The 22,542-nt window shown below is 37.8% G+C and overlaps 1 protein-coding gene across 1 annotated transcript in view; it reads right to left on the reverse strand.

The window, feature by feature from the left end:
- The window catches only part of PDZD7 (PDZ domain containing 7), a 192,844-nt gene that overhangs the window by 156,800 nt on the left and 13,502 nt on the right, over window positions 1-22,542 (reverse strand). The window contains exons 2-4 of the mRNA XM_053692951.1: window positions 18,322-18,462; window positions 6,398-6,572; window positions 2,990-3,166 (exon numbers count right to left, since the gene is read on the reverse strand). Coding sequence (XP_053548926.1) covers window positions 2,990-3,166; window positions 6,398-6,572; window positions 18,322-18,462 — 493 coding nt within the window. The remainder of the gene's footprint in view (window positions 1-2,989; window positions 3,167-6,397; window positions 6,573-18,321; window positions 18,463-22,542) is intronic.

Consider the following 22,542-nt stretch of genomic DNA (forward strand, 5'->3'; position numbering starts at 1 on the left):
TGATTGATCACAATCTTGATTTTTATTTTGGTAGATAACAAATGCTGAACTACAGTTGGTATTATTAGGATGTTTTTTTTTCCAGTGATCACAGTCAAAAAATGCTTTGCAGTTACCACTCCTAAAGCTGGAAATTGTTACCTCCAAAAAACAAGTGGAAATGATTTGTTTAGTAAATCTCCAAATTTGTAGTCCAAAAATCTAATGTGCATGATTAATGGAAAGCAAAATACTATAATAGCAATTTTAGGGTTTTAGAAATTACACCATAGGTTGAAGGGTTAATTGATCCCTTTTAATAGTGTTTAGTGAAGCTAGTAAGTGATGTGTGTAATTAACCTTTTGTTCTCCAAAACCATAGCGATATGTATGTATGGCTTTTTAATGGATTTGAACAGGGGCATTATGTGTATAGTGGGCATCTGTGTTTGTTGGGTTATCAATTCTATAATTTTTTTTATCAGTGTAAAAGTGCTTCTTATTAAAGGGACATAACCCCACATTTTTTATTTTATGATTTAGATACAGAATATCATTTTAAACAACTTTCCAATTGGCTTCTGTTATCCTTTGTTGAAAAGCAGGAATATAAGCTTATAGGGGCCGATTTATTAAGTGTCGGGCGGACATGATCCGCTTTAGCATACGCTGTCAGCATTAATCATTGCACAAGCATTTCATGTGAAATGCTTGTGCAATGCCGCCCCCTGCACATTCGCAACCAATCGGCCGCTAGCAGGGGGTGTCAACCCAATCGTATCCGATCGGGATGATTACTATCCGCCACCTCAGAGGTGGCTGATGAGTTAAAGAGCAGCGGTCTTACGACCGCTGCTTCTTTACTCTTTTTTTCCAGCATTCTGGAAACTACAGGGTAGATTGCAGCATCCGCTGCTTCATAAATCTACCCCATAGCGTGCACACGTCTGCAGAACTAAATGGCAGCAGGTTTGCAATACACTTGCACATGTTCTTCTAGATACACAATGGTCAAGGAAAGTGTAAAATGCTGATAAAAATATAGAACATTCAAATAAAAAATAATAAAATAAAAAAATATATTTTTCCCCTTTACTTTTTCTTATCTGACTTTCTCTATTTCTCCCTTTAAAGGGACACAACACCCATTTTTTCAGGAATCTTATAGAGAAAACAAATTAAAACAACTTTCCAATTTACTTCTGTTATCTAATCTGCTTCATTCTCCTGGTATCCTTTGCTGAAGGAGCAGTTATGCACTACTGGAAGCTAGCTTAGTGCTTTGGGTAAGCCAGTAACATGAGGCAATATATGTGCAGCCACCAATCAGCAGCTCTTGAGTCTGCCTAAGATACCCTTTTCAAAGAATACAAAGAGAACAAAACAAATTAGATAATAGAAGTACATTGGGCTGTTGTTTAAAAGCAAATGATCTACCTGAATCCTCACAGTAAAAATGTGGGGTTCATGTCCCTTTTATTCTCTCTTTCTTCAGCTCTTTATTTTGTTTTATCTCTCAATCTTTCTTTCTATGGTTCCTTCTTTCTCTGGATTTTTTCTTGGTTTCTAAGTTTCTTCTTTTTTTGTTCAGTCCCCTTTTCTCTCACACATGAAAGAGATGGAGAAATTAAAGGGACACTGTACCCAATTTTTTTCTTTTGTGATTCAGATAGAGCATGACATTTACTCCTATTATCAAATGCTCTTTATTCTCTTGGTATCTTTATTTGAAATGCAAGAATGTAAGTTTAGATGCCGGTTCATTTTTGGTAAACAACCTAGGTTGTCCTTGCTGATTGGTGGATAAATTCATCCACCAATCAAAAACTGCTGTCCAGAGTGCTGAACCAAGAAAAAAGCTTAGATGCCTTCTTTTTCATATAAAGATAACAAGAGAAAGAAGAAACATTGATAATAGGAGTAAATTAGAAAGTTGCTTAAAATTGCATGCTCTATCTGAATCACGAAAGAAAATTTTTGGGTTCAGTGTCCCTTTAAAGAAATAGTGAACACTTAGAGATTGTAATATAAAATTCTACATGTGCATAGTAAAACAACTTTGCAATACATTCATTATTTCATTATTTATATTGCACCTTTTTCTGTAATTTAAAGCAACAGTCAAGTCAAAATTAAACTTTCATGATTCATATAGGACGGGCAATTTTAAACAACGTTCCAACTAACTTTTGTAATCAAATTTGCTTTGTTCTGCTGGTATTCTTTGTTGAAAGCTAAATCTAGGTAGGCTCAAATGCTAATTAGTAAGCCCAAGAAGACCACCTCATTGCTCAGTGAATTTTGACAGTTTTTCAAAGTTAGACAGCGCTAGTTCATTTGTGCCATATAGATAACATTGTGCTCACTCCCATGGAGTTATTTATGAGTCAAGACTGATTGGCTAAAATGCAAGTCTACCAAAAGAACTGAGATAAGGGGGTTGTCAGCAGAGACTTAGATACAAGGTAATCACAGAGGTAAAATGTATATTAATATAACTATGTTGGTTATGCAAAACAGGAGAATGGCTAATAAAGGGATTATCTATCTTTTTAAACAATTACAATTCTGGAGTAGACTGTCCCTTTAAGTCTTACAATTGTATCATGCCTGAAAACTGAAACGGCACATGACAGACTTGTCACATATCTCTTCCTAATTTACAGTTTGTTTTCTTATCCACTCTGCCAAAGCCAAACAATGGAGATTTTCTAACATAACAGTAGCCTGTCCTGTCGTCTCTAGATTCAATACAGAGTGACTCCACCAAATTAGGAAAGTCGAAAAGGGGTTATTGTAGTTTGACTATTACAAACAATTGCAGCAAACAAGGTATCAATAAATTCTAATATAAATTAGATTCTGTTGCTAATTAAATCTTGGAAGATTGCAGAAAAAAATGTAATCACAAGATGTTTACTGGCTCTTTAAGATGCCCATATAATCATTGGTAATCAAACATATTGATTCCCCTAAAGAAAACACCAGTGACCAAATATTATTAACTTACTTAGAAACAAAGATACCGAGTCCGAACTCTTTCCCCCCTCTGATGTTAAAACCCCAGCAACTGTCATCAGAGGATGTATAAAGGTGAATCATTTTTCTCATTCCATCTTCCGAGCTGCTATCCGAAGGTGTGGATCCACTCTTTTCCACTATCAGTCTCTTGTTCAATACATCCACCCTAAATGGATAATAGTAGTTGTTTTTATTTATGATTAAAAAAAAGAATATTTAGGAATATTAAAAAAGTCATAAAAATAATTATTTTCTGAATCCAATAAAGCTTTTAATTCTGCAACAGACATGATATTTTTAGATAAAGATTTACAGCAGTGCAATAATAAAATGCTCTAATGAGAACAGTTAGGACCAGATTATAATGTGGCCCACTAACGGAATATTTCGCTCTTGAGCTAACTGTTTTCAAAGTAAACTTTTAACGTGTCTGGGTTAGCGCACGTATTACAATTTGTAAGTAAAAACCTGATGTACGCTAACTTCATGACTGTAGATATCACAACCTCAATAAAGGGACACTGAACCCAATTTTTTTCTTTCGTGATTCAGATAGAACATGCAATTTTAAGCAACTTTCTAATTTATTCCTATTATCAAATTTTCTCCATTCTCTTGGTATCCTTATTTGAATAGCAAGAATGTAAGTATAGATGCTGGCCCATTTTTAGTGAACAACCTGGATTGTTCTTGCTGATTGGTGGATAAATTCACCCACCAATAAACAAGTGCTGTCCAGTGATCTAAATAAAAAATTGTCTGGCTACTTAGCTTAGATGACTTCTTTTTTCAAATAAAGATATCAAGAGAACAAAGAAAATGTTATAATAGGAGAAAATTAGAAAGTTGCTTAAAATGTAATGCTATCTGAATCACAAAAGAAAAAATTTGGGTTCAGTGTCCCTTTAACTTCTGCTCCCCATGCACTTCAATGGAGTGTGCTGTTCAAAAAACACTTATCGCTAACGCTCTAACCAGACACCTTTTAAACCAACTGTGCTAAACCTGTAGGTAGTTATGAATAATTTACATTCCAATGTTCCTCACCTAGAAGAAAATGCTCTTTTTATGTTCATATATATATTTTTTATATGCATGATTTTTCCATACAAAGTTTATGTGTGTGCGTACATATATATATATATATATATACATATAAATATAAATATCAGTTGCTGCTTCATAAATATCAGTTGAAGGTTCAAATGAGTGAGCCGGCAAACGATCTTGGCATTTGTCTCGTCATAAATCTTGCCCTATGTATAGTGGAGCTTAATTCACAAATCGAAAATGTAATGAGAGGTAATAAAGAAATCTCTTTGAATTCCAAAATTCTCGAGTTACTATGATATTTAGCAAGTTTTATTCTGTAAGATATCAGAAGTTACAAATTTTTGTATAAATATGACAGCAAATTAAAATAAAAAGAAACAGAATTGGAAGTTATAGTGTACTTTTCATTTATATGTTATAGGGCACCCTGCATGTGCTGCAGTTAAAGGGACATTTCAGTCAAAATTTAAATGCAGATAGATTTATTACATCTTTGAATAGAAACATATTTGCAATATAAATGTATAGGCAAAAATGCTTCTAGTAAAAGTTATCACTATTTTAGTGTTAACATTTTTCTCTGCATTTGCATGTGAAGCATAGCAAGATATTCTCACTGCACCCACATTTTAAATAATACAGCTGCTCAGATAATCAGTGGGGCTTCTATCATATCAGAAATTAACAAATAGAGTCATTACCAGATGGTACAATCACCTTAGGCTCTCTGAGTAAGTGCTGTATTTAAAATGCTGGTGCACGGTGCATACTTAAATACACTTTTGAAACGGCTATAGTTTTTATTAGAAGCATTATTGCTAATGCATGAATATTACAAAATTGCTTCTGTTTAATACCGAAATGCACCCATGTGGTTTCCAATTTTGGCTGGAATATCCCTTTAAAGCTAATTAGACGAGCAATAGGGGCCGATTTATCACAGCCCGAATGGGGTCGTATACCCCTATTTCCGCGTAAGTCTTTAGGCTCACCAAAAACAGGAGTTAAGAAGCAGCGATCTTAAGACCGCTGCTCCTTAACTCGTCCCGTACCTCTGAGGCTGTGGACATCAATCCGCTTGATCGAATACGATTGACACCCCCTGTTAGCGGCCGGTTGGCCGCAATCTGCAGGGGGCGGCATTGCACAAGCAATTTACCAGAACTGCCGACAGCGTATGCTGTCGGCATTTATTGATGTCTGGCGGACATGATCGCTACAGTGGATCATGTCCGCCAGACATTTGATAAATATGCTCCATAATCTCATTTATAAATTTTGTAATGTCCAATTTGACCCAGCACAAAAATTTCCAGCTTTTTTTCCTTTAGTGGGATGCATGTGGAGGGGGCTATTGCCTTCCCCCTGAACTATAGGAAATACACTAATTCTGCTGTGGAAATCGTTGTATTTATATGTTTTGGGGAGGCTGGAACTTTTGGTATTTTTGCCTAGGCAAGAGCACACAGGGAACTAACAAATATAATCAAAATCTCTCTTTAAAGGGACATTAACCCACATTTTTTCTTTCATGAATCAGACAGAGCATACAATTTTAAATAACTCTCCAACTTACTTCTATTATAACATTTTCTTTGTTTTCTTGTTATGCCTTGTTGAAAAGCAAGTTAAGGAGCGTACACGTGTCTGCAGCATTATATGGCAGCAGTTTTGCAACAATGTTATACATTAGCAAAAGCACAAGGTAGCAGCACTGTTTCCTGTTATATAGTGCTCCAGGCATGTGCACGTTACCTATCTAGATATCTTTTCAGCAAACAAAAACACGAGAATGATGCAAATTTAATAATAGAAGTAAATTTGACACTTTTTTAAAATTGTATTCTCTATCTGAATCATGAAAGAAAAAAAATGAGTTTAATGTCCCTTTAAGTAACCGACTGCTTGTAGGTTATTATATGTAATAAATGTCAAATAAACAAATTAAAAATTATATTTAGGGGCAGAGTGTACTGTAACCTAATTTCTTCTTTTTTTTTTTTTTTTTTTTTTTATTTCTGGGTTAGTTCACTCCCTTAGGTACAAGCTTTACAACAACATTTACACGGCGCCAACTGTTTCGCTTCCGTACTACATTAAGTTTAACCATAATTATATTATGTTGTTAGTTTTAGCAGCTTGAAGCAACTAAAGTTTAATTTCTTTTGGTCAAAGTTCATGGCCACACAAGTCCTTGTATTGTCCTGACACAAGATACAACTCTACTCTAATGAACCTGACACGCTTTCTTTGCCCCATACAGGTAATACATTGTGATTTTTGGTTACATAGAGTGGCTGACAATGGCTTGGGGAAGGTGAGTGAGTATTGCAGCTCTGCTTACCATGTGGTCTTTTCTCTAGAGAATTTAATCCCTGGCACTTTTCCCATCCGTCTCACCATCATGCGCAGACGGTTGTTCCCAGTAAGGACTTTGACGGCACTTCCCATAGTGATGTTTTCTAAACTAATAGCATTCACCTCTGCGATTTTATCTCCCACACACAAACCTGATATTTCTGTAAAGACAATATATTATGACCCACATTTATATCTTAAAACAAATACTCGTAAAATTAAAGTCGTTTTTTTATTGTTGCAACTTACACGCTGCACAATAATTTGTTGATTTGTGCAGGAATTCCTTTATATCTTTCACAATTGGCCACAGCAAAGGAGGTACAGGTATACCCCACTTTACAGCGCTTTGCTTTACAGCGCTTCACTAAAACAGTGCTAATACGAAGCTGAAGCTAATTTTAATACAGTAATTGTTACTGCTTTACAGGTACTCTATACTTGTTATTGAATACTAATTGAATACTGTACTGTGGCATGCTAGCTTAAAACTAAACTTAGAGCAATTGCACAACTAATATTTGTTAGTTCAAACATGTTTTCAAGTTTTTAAACACACTGGCAAGTGAAAAACAGCAAAAATCACCTTGTTTTACTTTAAAGGGATACTAACCCCTCATTTTTTTCTTTCATGATTCAGATAGAGCATGCAATTTTAAGCAATTTTCTAATTTACTCCTATTATCATTTTTTCTTTGTTCTAATGTTATCTTGATTTGAAAAAGCAGTAATAAAAGGTTAGGAGCCGGCCCATTTTTTTAGTTCAGCACCTTGGTAGAGCTGCTGATTGGTTTGCTACATTTAGCCACAAATCAGCAAGTGCTACCCATGTGCTGAACAAAAAATGGTCTGGCTCTAAAGCTTACAGTACTGCTTTTTCAAATCAAGATAGCATGAGAACAAAGAAAAATGGATAATAGGAGTAAATTAGAAAGGTGCTTAAAATCTCATGCTCTATCTGAATCATGAAATAAAAAATTGGGTTTAGTATCCCTTTAAGGCAGTTTTCACTTTGCAGTGGGACTCCGGTCCCTAACCCACTGCACTAGTGAGGTATACCTGTATTCATAAATAACATCTAATAGTTACATTTAAAGGAGGTGTGTCCCAAGCCTGTGAAACAATGCATTTCCATTCTAACAAAATGGCAGTTTTAAACATTTATAAAAAACAGACCTTTTGCAATGCAGTGATTAATTTCAGATGCATAAATAAAAAGATATATATATATATATTTTTGGATGCATGTGGAGCATGTTAGTGTCGACCAATCAAGCTGTGGCAGTGTTCAGCTAGATACCTATTCCATTGCCCATTTGTTCAGAAATACTCATGGTTTCAAAATAAAAATAAACAGCTTTTTTTTTTTAGCAATTTATGCAACAAATCTATTTTAAACTTGTTTTCAAATTGCGCTCTTCCTTTTGTATGATACAAAAAATGGTTGTCTATTGTCCCCTTAAACAGAACACAAGAAGCCTTTGGTACAACAAGTATATATTACAATTTATCCAAGTATATAATAATGATCCTAAAAAAATGATACAAAAAATGTTTTAATATCCCTTTAAGTTATAATATGCTAAAATGGTTAATAAGGTTTAGTTGTAATGTATGTGCTGTTTGCAATTAATCAAATTTAAGCATTTTGGGCTAGATTACAAGTGGATTGCTAATTTATTGCACGCCTTTAAACAGCAAATTCGCCGGTTTACAGGTGCGTGATAAATAACCAGCCATTACAAGTGACCGCAAAATTAATTTGATTTTAGTTTTTTTATAAAAAAAAAGTATGCATTTTTTAATAAAAAAGAAACTACTCAAATAAGTTATGAGGGGTTAAAGTTGCAGTGTTAGAAAACAAATGGCACTGAAAAGTGCCTTTACATTGCGGTCTATGGGGAACTGTGCGTTCACTGTAAATATATATGTATATGCTTAAATACGCACACACACATATATATATCTGTTAATGTGTGTATTTACAACTTGCAACTGATAAGAATCCTAGTGGTAAAGTATTTTCTCAAGCAATCACAATGAAATGTTTTTATTGTGGTTCCTATTATTTTTTATTTGGAAATGCTAACAAGATATGCAGCAGCATACGTTTTGTGACTCGTCGCTAGGGCCTCAATGGGGCTAAATTATCAAGCTTCGAATGGAAGCCCCTGTTTCTGCGCAAGCCTTCAGGCTCGCCAGAAACAGCAGTTATGAAGCAGCGGTCTAAAGACCGCTGCTCCATAACTTGTCTGCCTGCTCTGAGGCTGCGGACATCAATCCGCCCTGTCCTATACGATCGGGCTGATGGACACACCCTGCTAGCGGCCGATTCGCCTCGAATCTGCAGGGGGTGGCATTGCTGTGGGTTTTCAGCCTTTTGCCAGCTTCTTCACTGGAGGGGGTCACATGACCTGTAGCCAATCGGATGGTCATAACAGGATTTGGCACCAGATTTTAAAAACGGGTGTGACAGTATCACTGTGTATTCCTATTTAGTAATCCTACTGAACAACAAGTCTTCCTTCTACGCATTTCAGCAGTTGAATGCCTTTATCAAGATCTGCATTTTGGGACTACACCACATACCACTATGGAGGTCCGGTAAGGCTAGCAAGTTATGAAATTAACATTGAATTACTGACCGGTCAGCTACTTATCCACCTAGACTCTTTTACGACTTGGAGTATAATTACATATACTGCGATTCAGCAGAGAAGGCTTTCTGACTGTCCTAAAGGAATTATATACATCGTATAAAGCTTTTGTCCACCACTCTGCCTATTAGCAACATTGTATTTTATTAATTTATATTAGCCTTATTCAAGTGTCAAGCAAAGTATCTAAGCACTAGAAGCGGCCGATATTAGATTTTAATCAGTCCTCTGTTTTGTATTTCCATCTTAGTGAGCAGCCTATGTATGGAACGGTAATATAGAATTACTAAGATAGAATATAACAACCTCAACACTTCTTAATTTTAACGGTTTTGAGTCACAGAGTTATGCTATAATTTGACTTATTAATCGTGTTTGAATACATTTTAAACTGCAGCTCGTTTTTATGTGTACCGTGTATGTATTTTCTTGGATAAAATTTGTTTTATAGCTGTGGCCAAAACATTTTTTGCATATTCTAACAATTATTTTATTTTTCATATACACTTCTTTGGTTTTACATATTTCCTATGAATGAAATATTCTTTTCTATACATCTGATTTTTTACTCCCACCAAAGCGCCACTCAACACAACACCTTTTTCTTTGCTACTGTATACAACCATGTGCGAGAGAATCATGGTATACCTTCTGAGTGTGCTTAGAGGATGAGATAGGAGTCGCAGATAAACTTGTTTTATTTTTTGTAACCTACTAGCATCTTAAGTCCTGCTCCTTACAGCTAGCAACTCAAGCCCTCAACCAATGGCAACCCCAGCTGCAATGGTATCCCATAGAAACCAGCAGCTTTAGCAGCTCCAACCACTGCTATTACTAACTATAGCCATTTATCATTACCCATAATGCCCCATAAACAATTGCTCAATGGAAATCTAATCTCCAAGAGACCCCGAGTATATCAAGGAAAATAATTATTACATTCACCCCAAACAATAAATCTGCCTCCATACTTCATAAAATACTTACACCTAACAGATCCCCAAAAACAAGATCCTGCGACACCACACTAAAGTAAGCTCCAATGGCATGTTGTTTCTTAAAGGGACACTGAACCCAAGTTTTTTCTTTCGTGATTCAGATAGAGCATGACATTTTAAGCAACTTTCTAATTTACTCCTATTCTCTTGGGCCTAGATTTGGAGTTCGGCGGTAGCCGTCAAAACCAGCGTTAGAGGCTCCTAACGCTGGTTTTGGCCGCCCGCTGGTATTTGGAGTCAGTGATTAAAGGGTCTAACGCTCACTTTTCAGCCGCGACTTTTCCATACCGCAGATCCCCCTACGCCATTTGCGTAGCCTATCTTTTCAATGGGATCTTTCTAACGCTGGTATTTAGAGTCGTTTCTGAAGTGAGCGTTAGAGCTCTAACGACAAAATTCCAGCCGCCTGAAAATAGCAGGAGTTAAGAGCTTTCTGGCTAACGCCGGTTTATAAAGCTCTTAACTACTGTACCCTAAAGTACACTAACACCCATAAACTACCTATGTACCCCTAAACCGAGCTCCCCCCACATCGCCGCCACTCGATTAAAATTTTTAACCCCTAATCTGCCGACCGCCACCTACGTTATACTTATGTACCCCTAATCTGCTGCCCCTAACCCCGCCGACCCCTGTATTACATTTATTAACCCCTAACCTGCCCCCCACAACGTCGCCGCCAGCTACTTAAAATAATTAACCCCTAATCTTCCGACCGCAAAGCGCCGCCACCTACGTTATCCCTATGTACCCCTAATCTGCTACCCCTAACACCGCTGACCCCTATATTATATTTATTAACCCCTAATCTGCCCCCCTCAACGTCGCCGACACCTGCCTACACTTATTAACCCCTAATCTGCCGAGCGGACCTGAGCGCTACTATAATAAAGTTATTAACCCCTAACCCGCCTCACTAACCCTATCATAAATAGTATTAACCCCTAATCTGCCCTCCCTAACATCGCCGACACCTACCTTCAATTATTAACCCCTAATCTGACGACCGGAGCTCACCGCTATTCTAATAAATGTATTAACCCCTAAAGCTAAGTCTAACCCTAACACTAACACCCCCCTAAGTTAAATATAATTTACATCTAACGAAATTAATTAACTCTTATTAAATAACTTATTCCTATTTAAAGCTAAATACTTACCTGTAAAATAAATCCTAATATAGCTACAATATAAATTATAATTATATTATAGCTATTTTAGGATTAATATTTATTTTACAGGCAACTTTTTAATTATTTTAACCAGGTACAATAGCTATTAAATAGTTAAGAACTATTTAATAGTTACCTAGTTAAAATAATAACAAATTTACCTGTAAAATAAATCCTAACCTAAGATATAATTAAACCTAACACTACCCTATCAATAAATTAATTAAATAAACTACCTACAATTACCTACAATTAACCTAACACTACACTATCAATAAATTAATTAAACACAATTCCTACAAATAAATACAATTAAATAAACTAGCTAAAGTACAAAAAATAAAAAAGAACTAAGTTACAAAAAATAATAAAATATTTACAAACATAAGAAAAATATTACAACAATTTTAAACTAATTACACCTACTCTAAGCCCCCTAATAAAATAACAAAGCCCCCCAAAATAAAAAATTCCCTACCCTATTCTAAATTAAAAAAGTTACAAGCTCTTTTACCTTACCAGCCCTGAACAGGGCCCTTTGCGGGGCATGCCCCAAGGATTTCAGCTCTTTTGCCTGTAAAAAAAAAACATACCATACCCCCCCCCAACATTACAACCCACCACCCACATACCCCTAATCTAACCCAAACCCCCCTTAAATAAACCTAACACTAAGCCCCTGAAGATCTTCCTACCTTGTCTTCACCATACCAGGTTCACCGATCCGTCCTGGCTCCAACATCTTCATCCAACCCAAGCGGGGGTTGGCGATCCATCATCCGGTGCTGAAGAGGTCCAGAAGAGGCTCCAAAGTCTTCCTTCTATCCGGCAAGAAGAGGACATCCGGACCGGCAAACATCTTCTCCAAGCGGCATCTTCAATCTTCTTCCATCCGGTGCGGAGCGGGTCCATCTTGAAGCAGGCGACGCGGATCCATCCTCTTCTTCCGTTGTCTCCCGACGAATGACGGTTCCTTTAAGGGACGTCATCCAAGATGGCGTCCCTCGAATTCCGATTGGCTGATAGGATTCTATCAGCCAATCGGAATTAAGGTAGGAATTTTCTGATTGGCTGATGGAATCAGCCAATCAGAATCAAGTTCAATCCGATTGGCTGATCCAATCAGCCAATCAGATTGAGCTCGCATTCTATTGGCTGATCGGAACAGCCAATAGAATGCGAGCTCAATCTGATTGGCTGATTGGATCAGCCAATCGGATTGAACTTGATTCTGATTGGCTGATTCCATCAGCCAATCAGAAAATTCCTACCTTAATTCCGATTGGCTGATAGAATCCTATCAGCCAATCGGAATTCGAGGGACGCCATCTTGGATGACGTCCCTTAACGGAACCGTCATTCGTCGGGAGACAACGGAAGAAGAGGATGGATCCGCGTCGCCTGCTTCAAGATGGACCCGCTCCGCACCGGATGGAAGAAGATTGAAGATGCCGCTTGGAGAAGATGTTTGCCGGTCCGGATGTCCTCTTCTTGCCGGATAGGAGGAAGACTTTGGAGCCTCTTCTGGACCTCTTCAGCACTGGATGATGGATCGCCAACCCCCGCTTGGGTTGGATGAAGATGTTGGAGCCAGGACGGATCGGTGAACCTGGTATGGTGAAGACAAGGTAGGAAGATCTTCAGGGGCTTAGTGTTAGGTTTATTTAAGGGGGGTTTGGGTTAGATTAGGGGTATGTGGGTGGTGGGTTGTAATGTTGGGGGGGGGTATGGTATGTTTTTTTTTTACAGGCAAAAGAGCTGAAATCCTTGGGGCATACCCCGCAAAGGGCCCTGTTCAGGGCTGGTAAGGTAAAAGAGCTTGTAACTTTTTTAATTTAGAATAGGGTAGGGAATTTTTTATTTTGGGGGGCTTTGTTATTTTATTAGGGGGCTTAGAGTAGGTGTAATTAGTTTAAAATTGTTGTAATATTTTTCTTATGTTTGTAAATATTTTATTATTTTTTGTAACTTAGTTCTTTTTTATTTTTTGTACTTTAGCTAGTTTATTTAATTGTATTTATTTGTAGGAATTGTGTTTAATTAATTTATTGATAGTGTAGTGTTAGGTTAATTGTAGGTAATTGTAGGTAGTTTATTTAATTAATTTATTGATAGGGTAGTGTTAGGTTTAATTATATCTTAAGTTAGGATTTATTTTACAGGTAAATTTGTTATTATTTTAACTAGGTAGCTATTAAATAGTTCTTAACTATTTAATAGCTATTGTACCTAGTTAAAATAAATACCAAGTTGCCTGTAAAATAAATATTAATCCTAAAATAGCTATAATATAATTATAATTTATATTGTAGCTATATTAGGATTTATTTTACAGGTAAGTATTTCGCTTTAAATAGGAATCATTTATTTAATAAGAGTTAATTAATTTCGTTAGATTAAAATTATATTTAATTTAGGGGGGTGTTAGTGTTAGGGTTAGACTTAGCTTTAGGGGTTAATCAATTTATTAGAATAGCGGTGAGCTCCGGTCGTCAGATTAGGGGTTAATAATTGAAGTTAGGTGTCGGCGATGTTAGGGAGGGCAGATTAGGGGTTAATACTATTTATGATAGGGTTAGTGAGGCGGATTAGGGGTTAATAACTTTATTATAGTAGCGCTCAGGTCCGCTCGGCAGATTAGGGGTTAATAAGTGTAGGCAGGTGTCGGCGACGTTGAGGGGGGCAGATTAGGGGTTAATAAATATAATATAGGGGTCGGCGATGTTAGGGCAGCAGATTAGGGGTACATAGGGATAACGTAGGTTGCGGCGGTTTACGGAGCGGCAGATTAGGGGTTAAAAAAAATATGCAGGTGTCAGCGATAGCGGGGGCGGCAGATTAGGGGTTAATAAGTGTAAGGTTAGGGGTGTTTAGACTTGGGGTACATGTTAGAGTGTTAGGTGCAGACGTAGGAAGTGTTTCCCCATAGGAAACAATGGGGCTGCGTTAGGAGCTGAACGCTGCTTTTTTGCAGGTGTTAGGTTTTTTTTCAGCTCAAACAGCCCCATTGTTTCCTATGGGAGAATCGTGCACGAGCACGTTTTTTAGGCTGGCCGCGTCCGTAAGCAACTCTGGTATCGAGAGTTGCATTTGCGGTAAAAATGCTCTACGCTCCTTTTTTGGAGCCTAACGCAGCATTTGTTTAAACTCTCGATACCAGAGTTAAATTTATGGTGCGGCCAGAAAAAAGCCCGCGGAGCGTTAACAGCCCTTTTACCGCCGAACTCCAAATCTAGGCCTATGTATCTTTATTTGAAATGCAAGAATGTAAATTTAGATGCCGGCCCATTTTTGGTGAACAACTTGGGTTGTTCTTGCTGATTGGTTGATAAATTCATCCACCAATAAAAAAAGTGCTGTCTAGAGTTCTGAACCCAAAAAAAGCTTAGGTGCCTTCTTTTTCAAATAAAGATATCAAGAGAACGAAGAAAAATTGATAATTGGAGGAACTTAGAAAGTTGCTTAAAATTACCTGCTCTATCTGAATCACAAAAGAAAAAATTTGGGTTCAGTGCCCCTTTAAGCCTTGGCTGGTGCCATTGTGTCTAAACTTTACTGAAGAAAACTGGGCTCTCCTATCATGATGGACTTTCTAATTTTTGGCTTCATCCAGCTAAAATAGTCACAGTTGTGCTTCTCAATGCCAATGAATGTAGAAAAACCGCATCTAAATGTATATAGTTTTGAGAGAACTCTAATTAAGGAGCAGTTTCCTGCTACATAACATATAGGGGGGTAGTAATCAAGCCGTCAACCTCAAATACGCTGGAATTCCGCAGCGTATTTGTGGTGAGGCTGATTCGCCTTAGTTATCAAAGGCTCGAGACCGGCAAAAGTAGAATTTTGTGACGTAAACTTCGATCCGCCGGACTCAGTCCGACACAGATCGATTCTTACGTCACTCCAGATGTTCCGCACACAAGTGCGGCACAATCTCACTACTTTTGCTAGTTATCAAATGACTAGCAGGTACGCTCGGCACTTTTACGGCCCAGCGTACCTGGTTTTCAAACCGCCACCCCTGGAGGCGGCGGATCCCATAGGAATCAATGGGAGTCTGACCATAGCGAAAGTACAAGTTCGCTGCTGACAGACATCCCATTGATTTCTATGGGAGCTGTTTGCACCTAACACCCTAACATGTACCCCGAGTCTAAACACCACTAATCTGTCCCCCCTACACCGCCGCAACTAAATAAAGTTATTACCCCCTAAACCGCCGCTCCCGGAGCCCACCGCAACTATAATAAATGTATTAACCCCTAAACCGCCGCTCCCTGAACCCGCCGCAACCTATATTAAACTTATTAACCCCTAATCTGCCCCCCCCACACCGTCGCCACCTATAATAAATTTATTAACCCCTATCCTGCCCCCCACTACGCCGCCGCCACTGTAATAAAATTATTAACCCCTAAACCTAAGTCTAACACTAACCCTAACGCCCCCCTAACTTAAATATTAATTAAATAAATCTAAATAATATTTCTATTATTAACTAAATTAATCCTATTTAAAACTAAATACTTACCTTTAAAATAAACCCTAATATAGCTACAATATAAATAATAATTATATTGTAGCTATCTTAGGATTTATTTTTATTTTACAGGCAACTTTCAATTTATTTTAACTAGGTACAATAGCTATTAAATAGTTATTAACTATTTAATAACTTACCTAGCTAAAATAAACTGAAATTTACCTGTAAAATAAATCCTTACCTAAGTTACAATTACACCTAACACTACACTATACTTTAATAAATTATTCCTATTTAAAACTAAATACTTACCTGTAAAATAAACCCTAATATAGCTACAATATAAATAATAATTATATTGTAGCTATCTTAGGATTTATATTTATTTTACAGGTAACTTTGTATTTATTTTAGCTAGTTAGAATAGTTATTAAATAGTTATTAACTATTTAATAACTACCTAGCTAAAAGAAATACAAAATTACCTGTAAAATAAATCCTAACCTAAGTTACAATTAAACCTAATACTACACTATCATTAAATTAATTAAATAAACTACCTACAAATAACTACAATTAAATACAATTACATAAACTAACTAAAGTACAAAAAATAAAAAAAGCTAAGTTACAAAAAATAAAAAAATAAGTTACAAACATTTTAAAAATATTACAACAATTTTAAGCTACTTACACCTAATCTAAGCCCCCTAATAAAATAACAAACCCCCCCAAAATAAAAAAATGCCCTACCCTATTCTAAATTAAATAAAGTTCAAAGCTCTTTTACCTTACCAGCCCTTAAAAGGGCCATTTGTGGGGGCATGCCCCAAAAAGTTCAGCTCTTTTGCCTGTAAAAGAAAAATACAACCCCCCCCAACATTAAAACCCACCACCCACATACCCCTAATCTAACCCAAACCCCCCTTACAAAAACCTAACACTAATCCCCTGAAGATCATCCTACCTTGAGTCGTCTTCACTCAGCCGAGCAGCGATGGAACCGAAGTGGACATCCGGAGCGGAAGAAGTTAATCCTCCAAGCGTCGCTGAAGAAATCTTCCATCCGATGAATTCATCATCCAGGCGGCGCTGAAGAAGTCTTCGATCCGGGCGATGTCATCTTCCAAGAGGCGCTGAAGAGGTCTTCTATCCGGGCGATGTCATCTTCCAAGCCGGGTCTTGAATCTTCCTCCCGCCGACGCGGAACATCCTTCTTCACCGACGGACTACGACGAATGAAGGCTCCTTTAAGGGACGTCATCCAAGATGGCGTCCCCTCAATTCCGATTGGCTGATAGGATTCTATCAGCCAATTGGAATTAAGGTAGGAAAAATCCAATCAGCCAATCAGATTGAGCTCGCATTCTATTGGCTGATCGGAACAGGGTTAGTGTTAGACTTAGGTTTAGGGGTTAATAATTTTATTACAGTGGCGGCGGTGTAGTGGGGGGCAGGATAGGGGTTAATAAATTTATTATAGGTGATGAGGGTGTAGGGGGGGCAGGATAGGGGTTAATAGGTTTAATATAGGTTGCGGGGAGCGGCGGTTTAGGGGTTAAACTATTTATTTAGTTGCGGCGAGGTGCGGGATCAGCAGGATAGGGGTTAATAATTTTATTATAGAGGGCGACGGTATAGGGGGGGCAGGATAGGGGTTACTAGGTATACTGTAGGTGGCAGCGGTGTCCGGGAGCGGCAGTTTAGGGGTTAATACATTTATAAGAGTTGCGGCAGGGTCTAGGAGCGGCGGTTTAGGGGTTAATAAGTTTATTGAGTTGCGGGAGGCTCCGGGGGCGCCGGTATAGGGATAGAACAGTGTAGTTTAGTGTGAGTGCTTAGTGACAGGCTAGCAATAAAGCTGGGGAAAAAGCCGAAGAGCAGCGAGATCGGATGAGTGATAACTCTCACAGTCCGCTGCTCATCGCCCCGCGGCTTTTTGACAGCTTTATTTGATAACTTAGGCGAACGTATTCAAGGTCCGCGGCGGCGAAGGTAGGCGAGCTTAGGCGGGCGTATTGGGCCGGCGAAGGCAGAAAAGTAGACGGCTTGATAACTACCCCCCATAGTGTACAAAAAGACTACTACTAATACTCTATCCAGAAGGGACAGAAGATAAGGACCAAGGGCATCTATCAAGATACAATCTGATGAATGATGGCTTCAATCATGGTTGAAAAAACAATAAGACAATAATTTAAATAGGATTATGGGAGGAAATTCCTTCGGACTGGGTGTCATACAAGTGCTTAGAAAGCACAATTTACTTTCTCTTATACCTACTACATGATATATACTGACCCCTGCACTCACGTGTTGCTTACTTATGCATATATACACTGCAGTCTATAGCTAGGTTACATATTGCTGTGCATTGCACAAAGGGGGGAAAGATTTGTAAATGTTTTATCCCAGTGCTTAACTGAGGGTGAACTGCTCTTTTCAATTTAGAGATTTTTCAGTTTTTGCGTCTCATGCCAAAATAATTCCACATATTATTATGCATCTCCCATTAAATTGCTTAAAAATTCTGAGACATAGCATAATTTCAAGTTAATATTGCATTTATCTATTTATCTATAACAATCTTTCATTCTTACCAGCGCTGCTTCCTTCTTCCACCTTACTGACAAATATTCCAAGTCCATGCTCAGATCCCCCACGGACACTAAAACCCAATTTTCCATCAGGGCTTTTCTCTACTGTGATAGCAATAATTGAATCACTTTCATCACTGTTGGCTGTAAAGTTGGAAGAAAACCAAAGTTAGACGGTGGTTTGGCAAAGTGATATATAAAACCTAGAGCAGAATATTAAAGTGATTGTAAAGTCAAAATTAAACTTTCAGGACTCAGATAGAGCATCCAATTTTATACAACTTTCCATTGTATTTCTATTATCATTAAAGTTGTTTTATTCTCTATGGCCTAGATTTAGAGTTCGGCGGTAGCCGTCAAAACCAGCGTTAGAGGCTCCTAACGCTGGTTTTGGGCGCCCGCTGGTATTTGGAGTCAGTGATTAAAGGGTCTAACGCTCACTTTTCAGCCGCGACTTTTCCATACCGCAGATCCCCCTACGCCATTTGCGTAGCCTATCTTTTCAATGGGATCTTTCTAACGCCGGTATTTAGAGTCGTTTCTGCAGTGAGCGTTAGAGCTCTAACGACAAGATTCCAGCCGCCTGAAAATAGCAGGAGTTAAGAGCTTTCTGGCTAACGCCGGTTTATAAAGCTCTTAACTACTGTACCCTAAAGTACACTAACACCCATAAACTACCTATGTACCCCTAAACCGAGGTCCCCCCACACCGCCGCCACTCGATTAAAATTTTTAACCCCTAATCTGCCGACCGCCACCTACGTTATACTTATGTACCCCTAATCTGCTGCCCCTAACCCCGCCGACCCCTGTATTATATTTATTCACCCCTAACCTGCCCCCCACAACGTCGCCGCCAGCTACTTACAATAATTAACCCCTAATCTTCCGACCGCAAATCGCCGCCACCTACGTTATCCCTATGTACCCCTAATCTGCTGCCCCTAACACCGCCGACCCCAATATTATATTTATTAACCCCTAATCTGCCCCCCTCAACGTCGCCGACACCTGCCTACACTTATTAACCCCTAATCTGCCGAGCGGACCTGAGCGCTACTATAATAAAGTTATTAACCCCTAATCCGCCTCACTAACCCTATCATAAATAGTATTAACCCCTAATCTGCCCTCCCTAACATCGCCGACACCTAACTTCAATTATTAACCCCTAATCTGACGACCGGAGCTCACCGCTATTCTAATAAATGGATTAACCCCTAAAGCTAAGTCTAACCCTAACACTAACACCCCCCTAAGTTAAATATAATTTTTATCTAACGAAATAAATTAACTCTTATTAAATAACTTATTCCTATTTAAAGCTAAATACTTACCTGTAAAATAAATCCTAATATAGCTACAATATAAATTATAATTATATTATAGCTATTTTAGGATTAATATTTATTTTACAGGCAACTTTGTAATTATTTTAACCAGGTACAATAGCTATTAAATAGTTAAGAACTATTTAATAGTTACCTAGTTAAAATAATAACAAATTTACCTGTAAAATAAATCCTAACCTAAGTTATAATTAAACCTAACACTACCCTATCAATAAAATAATTAAATAAACTACCTACAATTACCTACAATTAACCTAACACTACACTATCAATAAATAAATTAAACACAATTGCTACAAATAAATACAATTAAATAAACTAGCTAAAGTACAAAAAATAAAAAAGAACTAAGTTACAGAAAATAAAAAAATATTTACAAACATAAGAAAAATATTACAACAATTTTAAACTAATTACACCTACTCTAAGCCCCCTAATAAAATAACAAAGCCCCCCAAAATAAAAAATTCCCTACCCTATTCTAAATTAAAAAAGTTACAAGCTCTTTTACCTTACCAGCCCTGAACCGGGCCCTTTGCGGGGCATGCCCCAAGAATTTCAGCTCTTTTGCCTGTAAAAGAATAAATACAATACCCCCCCCCCCAACATTACAACCCACCACCCACATACCCCTAATCTAACCCAAACCCCCCTTAAATAAACCTAACACTAAGCCCCTGAAGATCTTCCTACCTTGTCTTCACCATCCAGGTATCACCGATCCGTCCTGGCTCCAAGATCTTCATCCAACCCAAGCGGGGGTTGGCGATCCATAATCCGGTGCTCCAAAGTCTTCCTCCTATCCGGCAAGAAGAGGACATCCGGACCGGCAAACATCTTCTCCAAGCGGCATCTTCGATCTTCTTCCATCCGGTGCGGAGCGGGTCCATCTTGAAGCAGGCGACGCGGATCCATCCTCTTCTTCCGATGTCTCCCGACTAATGACGGTTCCTTTAAGGGACGTCATCCAAGATGGCGTCCCTCGAATTCCGATTGGCTGATAGGATTCTATCAGCCAATCGGAATTAAGGTAGGAATTTTCTGATTGGCTGATGGAATCAGCCAATCAGAATCAAGTTCAATCCGATTGGCCGATCCCATCAGCCAATCAGATTGAGCTCGCATTCTATTGGCTGATCGGAACAATTAATAAATATTAATCCTAAAATAGCTATAATATAATTATAATTTATATTGTAGCTATATTAGGATTTATTTTACAGGTAAGTATTTAGCTTTAAATAGGAATAAGTTATTTAATAAGAGTTAATTTATTTCGTTAGATAAAAATTATATTTAACTTAGGGGGGTGTTAGTGTTAGGGTTAGACTTAGCTTTAGGGGTTAATCCATTTATTAGAATAGCGGTGAGCTCCGGTCGTCAGATTAGGGGTTAAAAGTGTAATGCAGGGGTCAGCGATAGCGTGGGCGGCAGATTAGGGGTTAATAAGTGTAAGGTTAGGGGTGTTTAGACTCGGGGTACATGTTAGAGTGTTAGGTGCAGACGTAGGAAGTGTTTCCCCATAGGAAACAATGGGGCTGCGTTAGGAGCTGAACGCTGCTTTTTTGCAGGTGTTAGGTTTTTTTTCAGCTCAAACAGCCCCATTGTTTCCTATGGGAGAATCGTGCACGAGCACGTTTTTGATGCCGGCCGCGTCCGTAAGCAGCTCTGGTATCGAGAGTTGCATTTGCGGTAAAAATGCTCTACGCTCCTTTTTTGGAGCCTAACGCAGCATTTGTTTGAACTCTCGATACCAGAGTTAAATTTATGGTGCGGCCAGAAAAAAACCCGCGGAGTGTTAACAGCCCTTTTACCGCCGAACTCTAAATCTAGGCCTATGTATGCTTTTCTGAAGAGTAGGCTAAGGACCAGCAATACACTACCAGGAGGTAGCTGAAAACATATGGTGAGCCAGTGACAAGAGGCATATATGTGCAGCTACCAATCATGTTCTAGCTCCCAGTAGTGCTCAGCTACTTCTGAACTTACCTAGGCATACTCTTCAATAAAGGATATCAAGAGACAAAGGACATTTGATAACAGAAGTACATTGGAAAACTGTTTACAATTGAATGCTCTATCAAAATCATAAAAGTTTAGTTTGACTTTACTGTTTTCAGGAAAGATTCTTATATAGCTATGTATGAAAAAGTAAGAAATGAGAAGAAGAGTTTTAAAACTGTCTCTCTGACTCTTGCAATTTGTGAAGCTCCAGGGTTTTACTCCAAAAATGTTCAACTTGATCTGTTGAGAAGAGGAATTTATGTTTTATGAATGTGGGACTTGTAGGCAGAAAACCTTGCAATATCTCCAAGCAAACCTTTATTAGTTTTGTAGGCAGAAAACAAAGTGTCTCTGAAAAACTTTATTTGGTCCAATTGTTTTAAAGTCTTATTAGATAGATTCATACAGTACAAGTAACACATTTTAAATCCAGGTCTGATTTCTGTGTACATAAGGCTTAGACAAAACAATACTGACTATAGGCAGAAGAAGCTTTTAGAATCGGGGTTCACAAATTTATATCAAACAATTACCCTACAATAATATTGAAGAGTCATTCAGGCAAGTTAAGAGTTAGTGAAGAGCATTTTGTATACAGATGTTGATTCCCCGGGTCCCAATTTTTATTATGCCCTTTGAAAGAGGTCAACATTTAATAAAAAAAAGAAAATAATATGCATAAACAAATGATATAATAGTGTATTTTTTAATTTATTAAAGGTTTTCAAAAATGGTAAAATAAATCATTAAACAAATCAGAAAAAAATATCATTAAAGCCCCATAGTATAAATTATGTCCAAATTCATGCAGACAAACAATATTATATTTAAGGAGACAGTAACTGATGACACTACCAGTGTTGTTTCC

The sequence above is a fragment of the Bombina bombina genome, chromosome 9 (assembly GCF_027579735.1).
Source record: "Bombina bombina isolate aBomBom1 chromosome 9, aBomBom1.pri, whole genome shotgun sequence".
In the NCBI taxonomy this organism is placed as follows: Eukaryota; Metazoa; Chordata; class Amphibia; order Anura; family Bombinatoridae; genus Bombina; species Bombina bombina.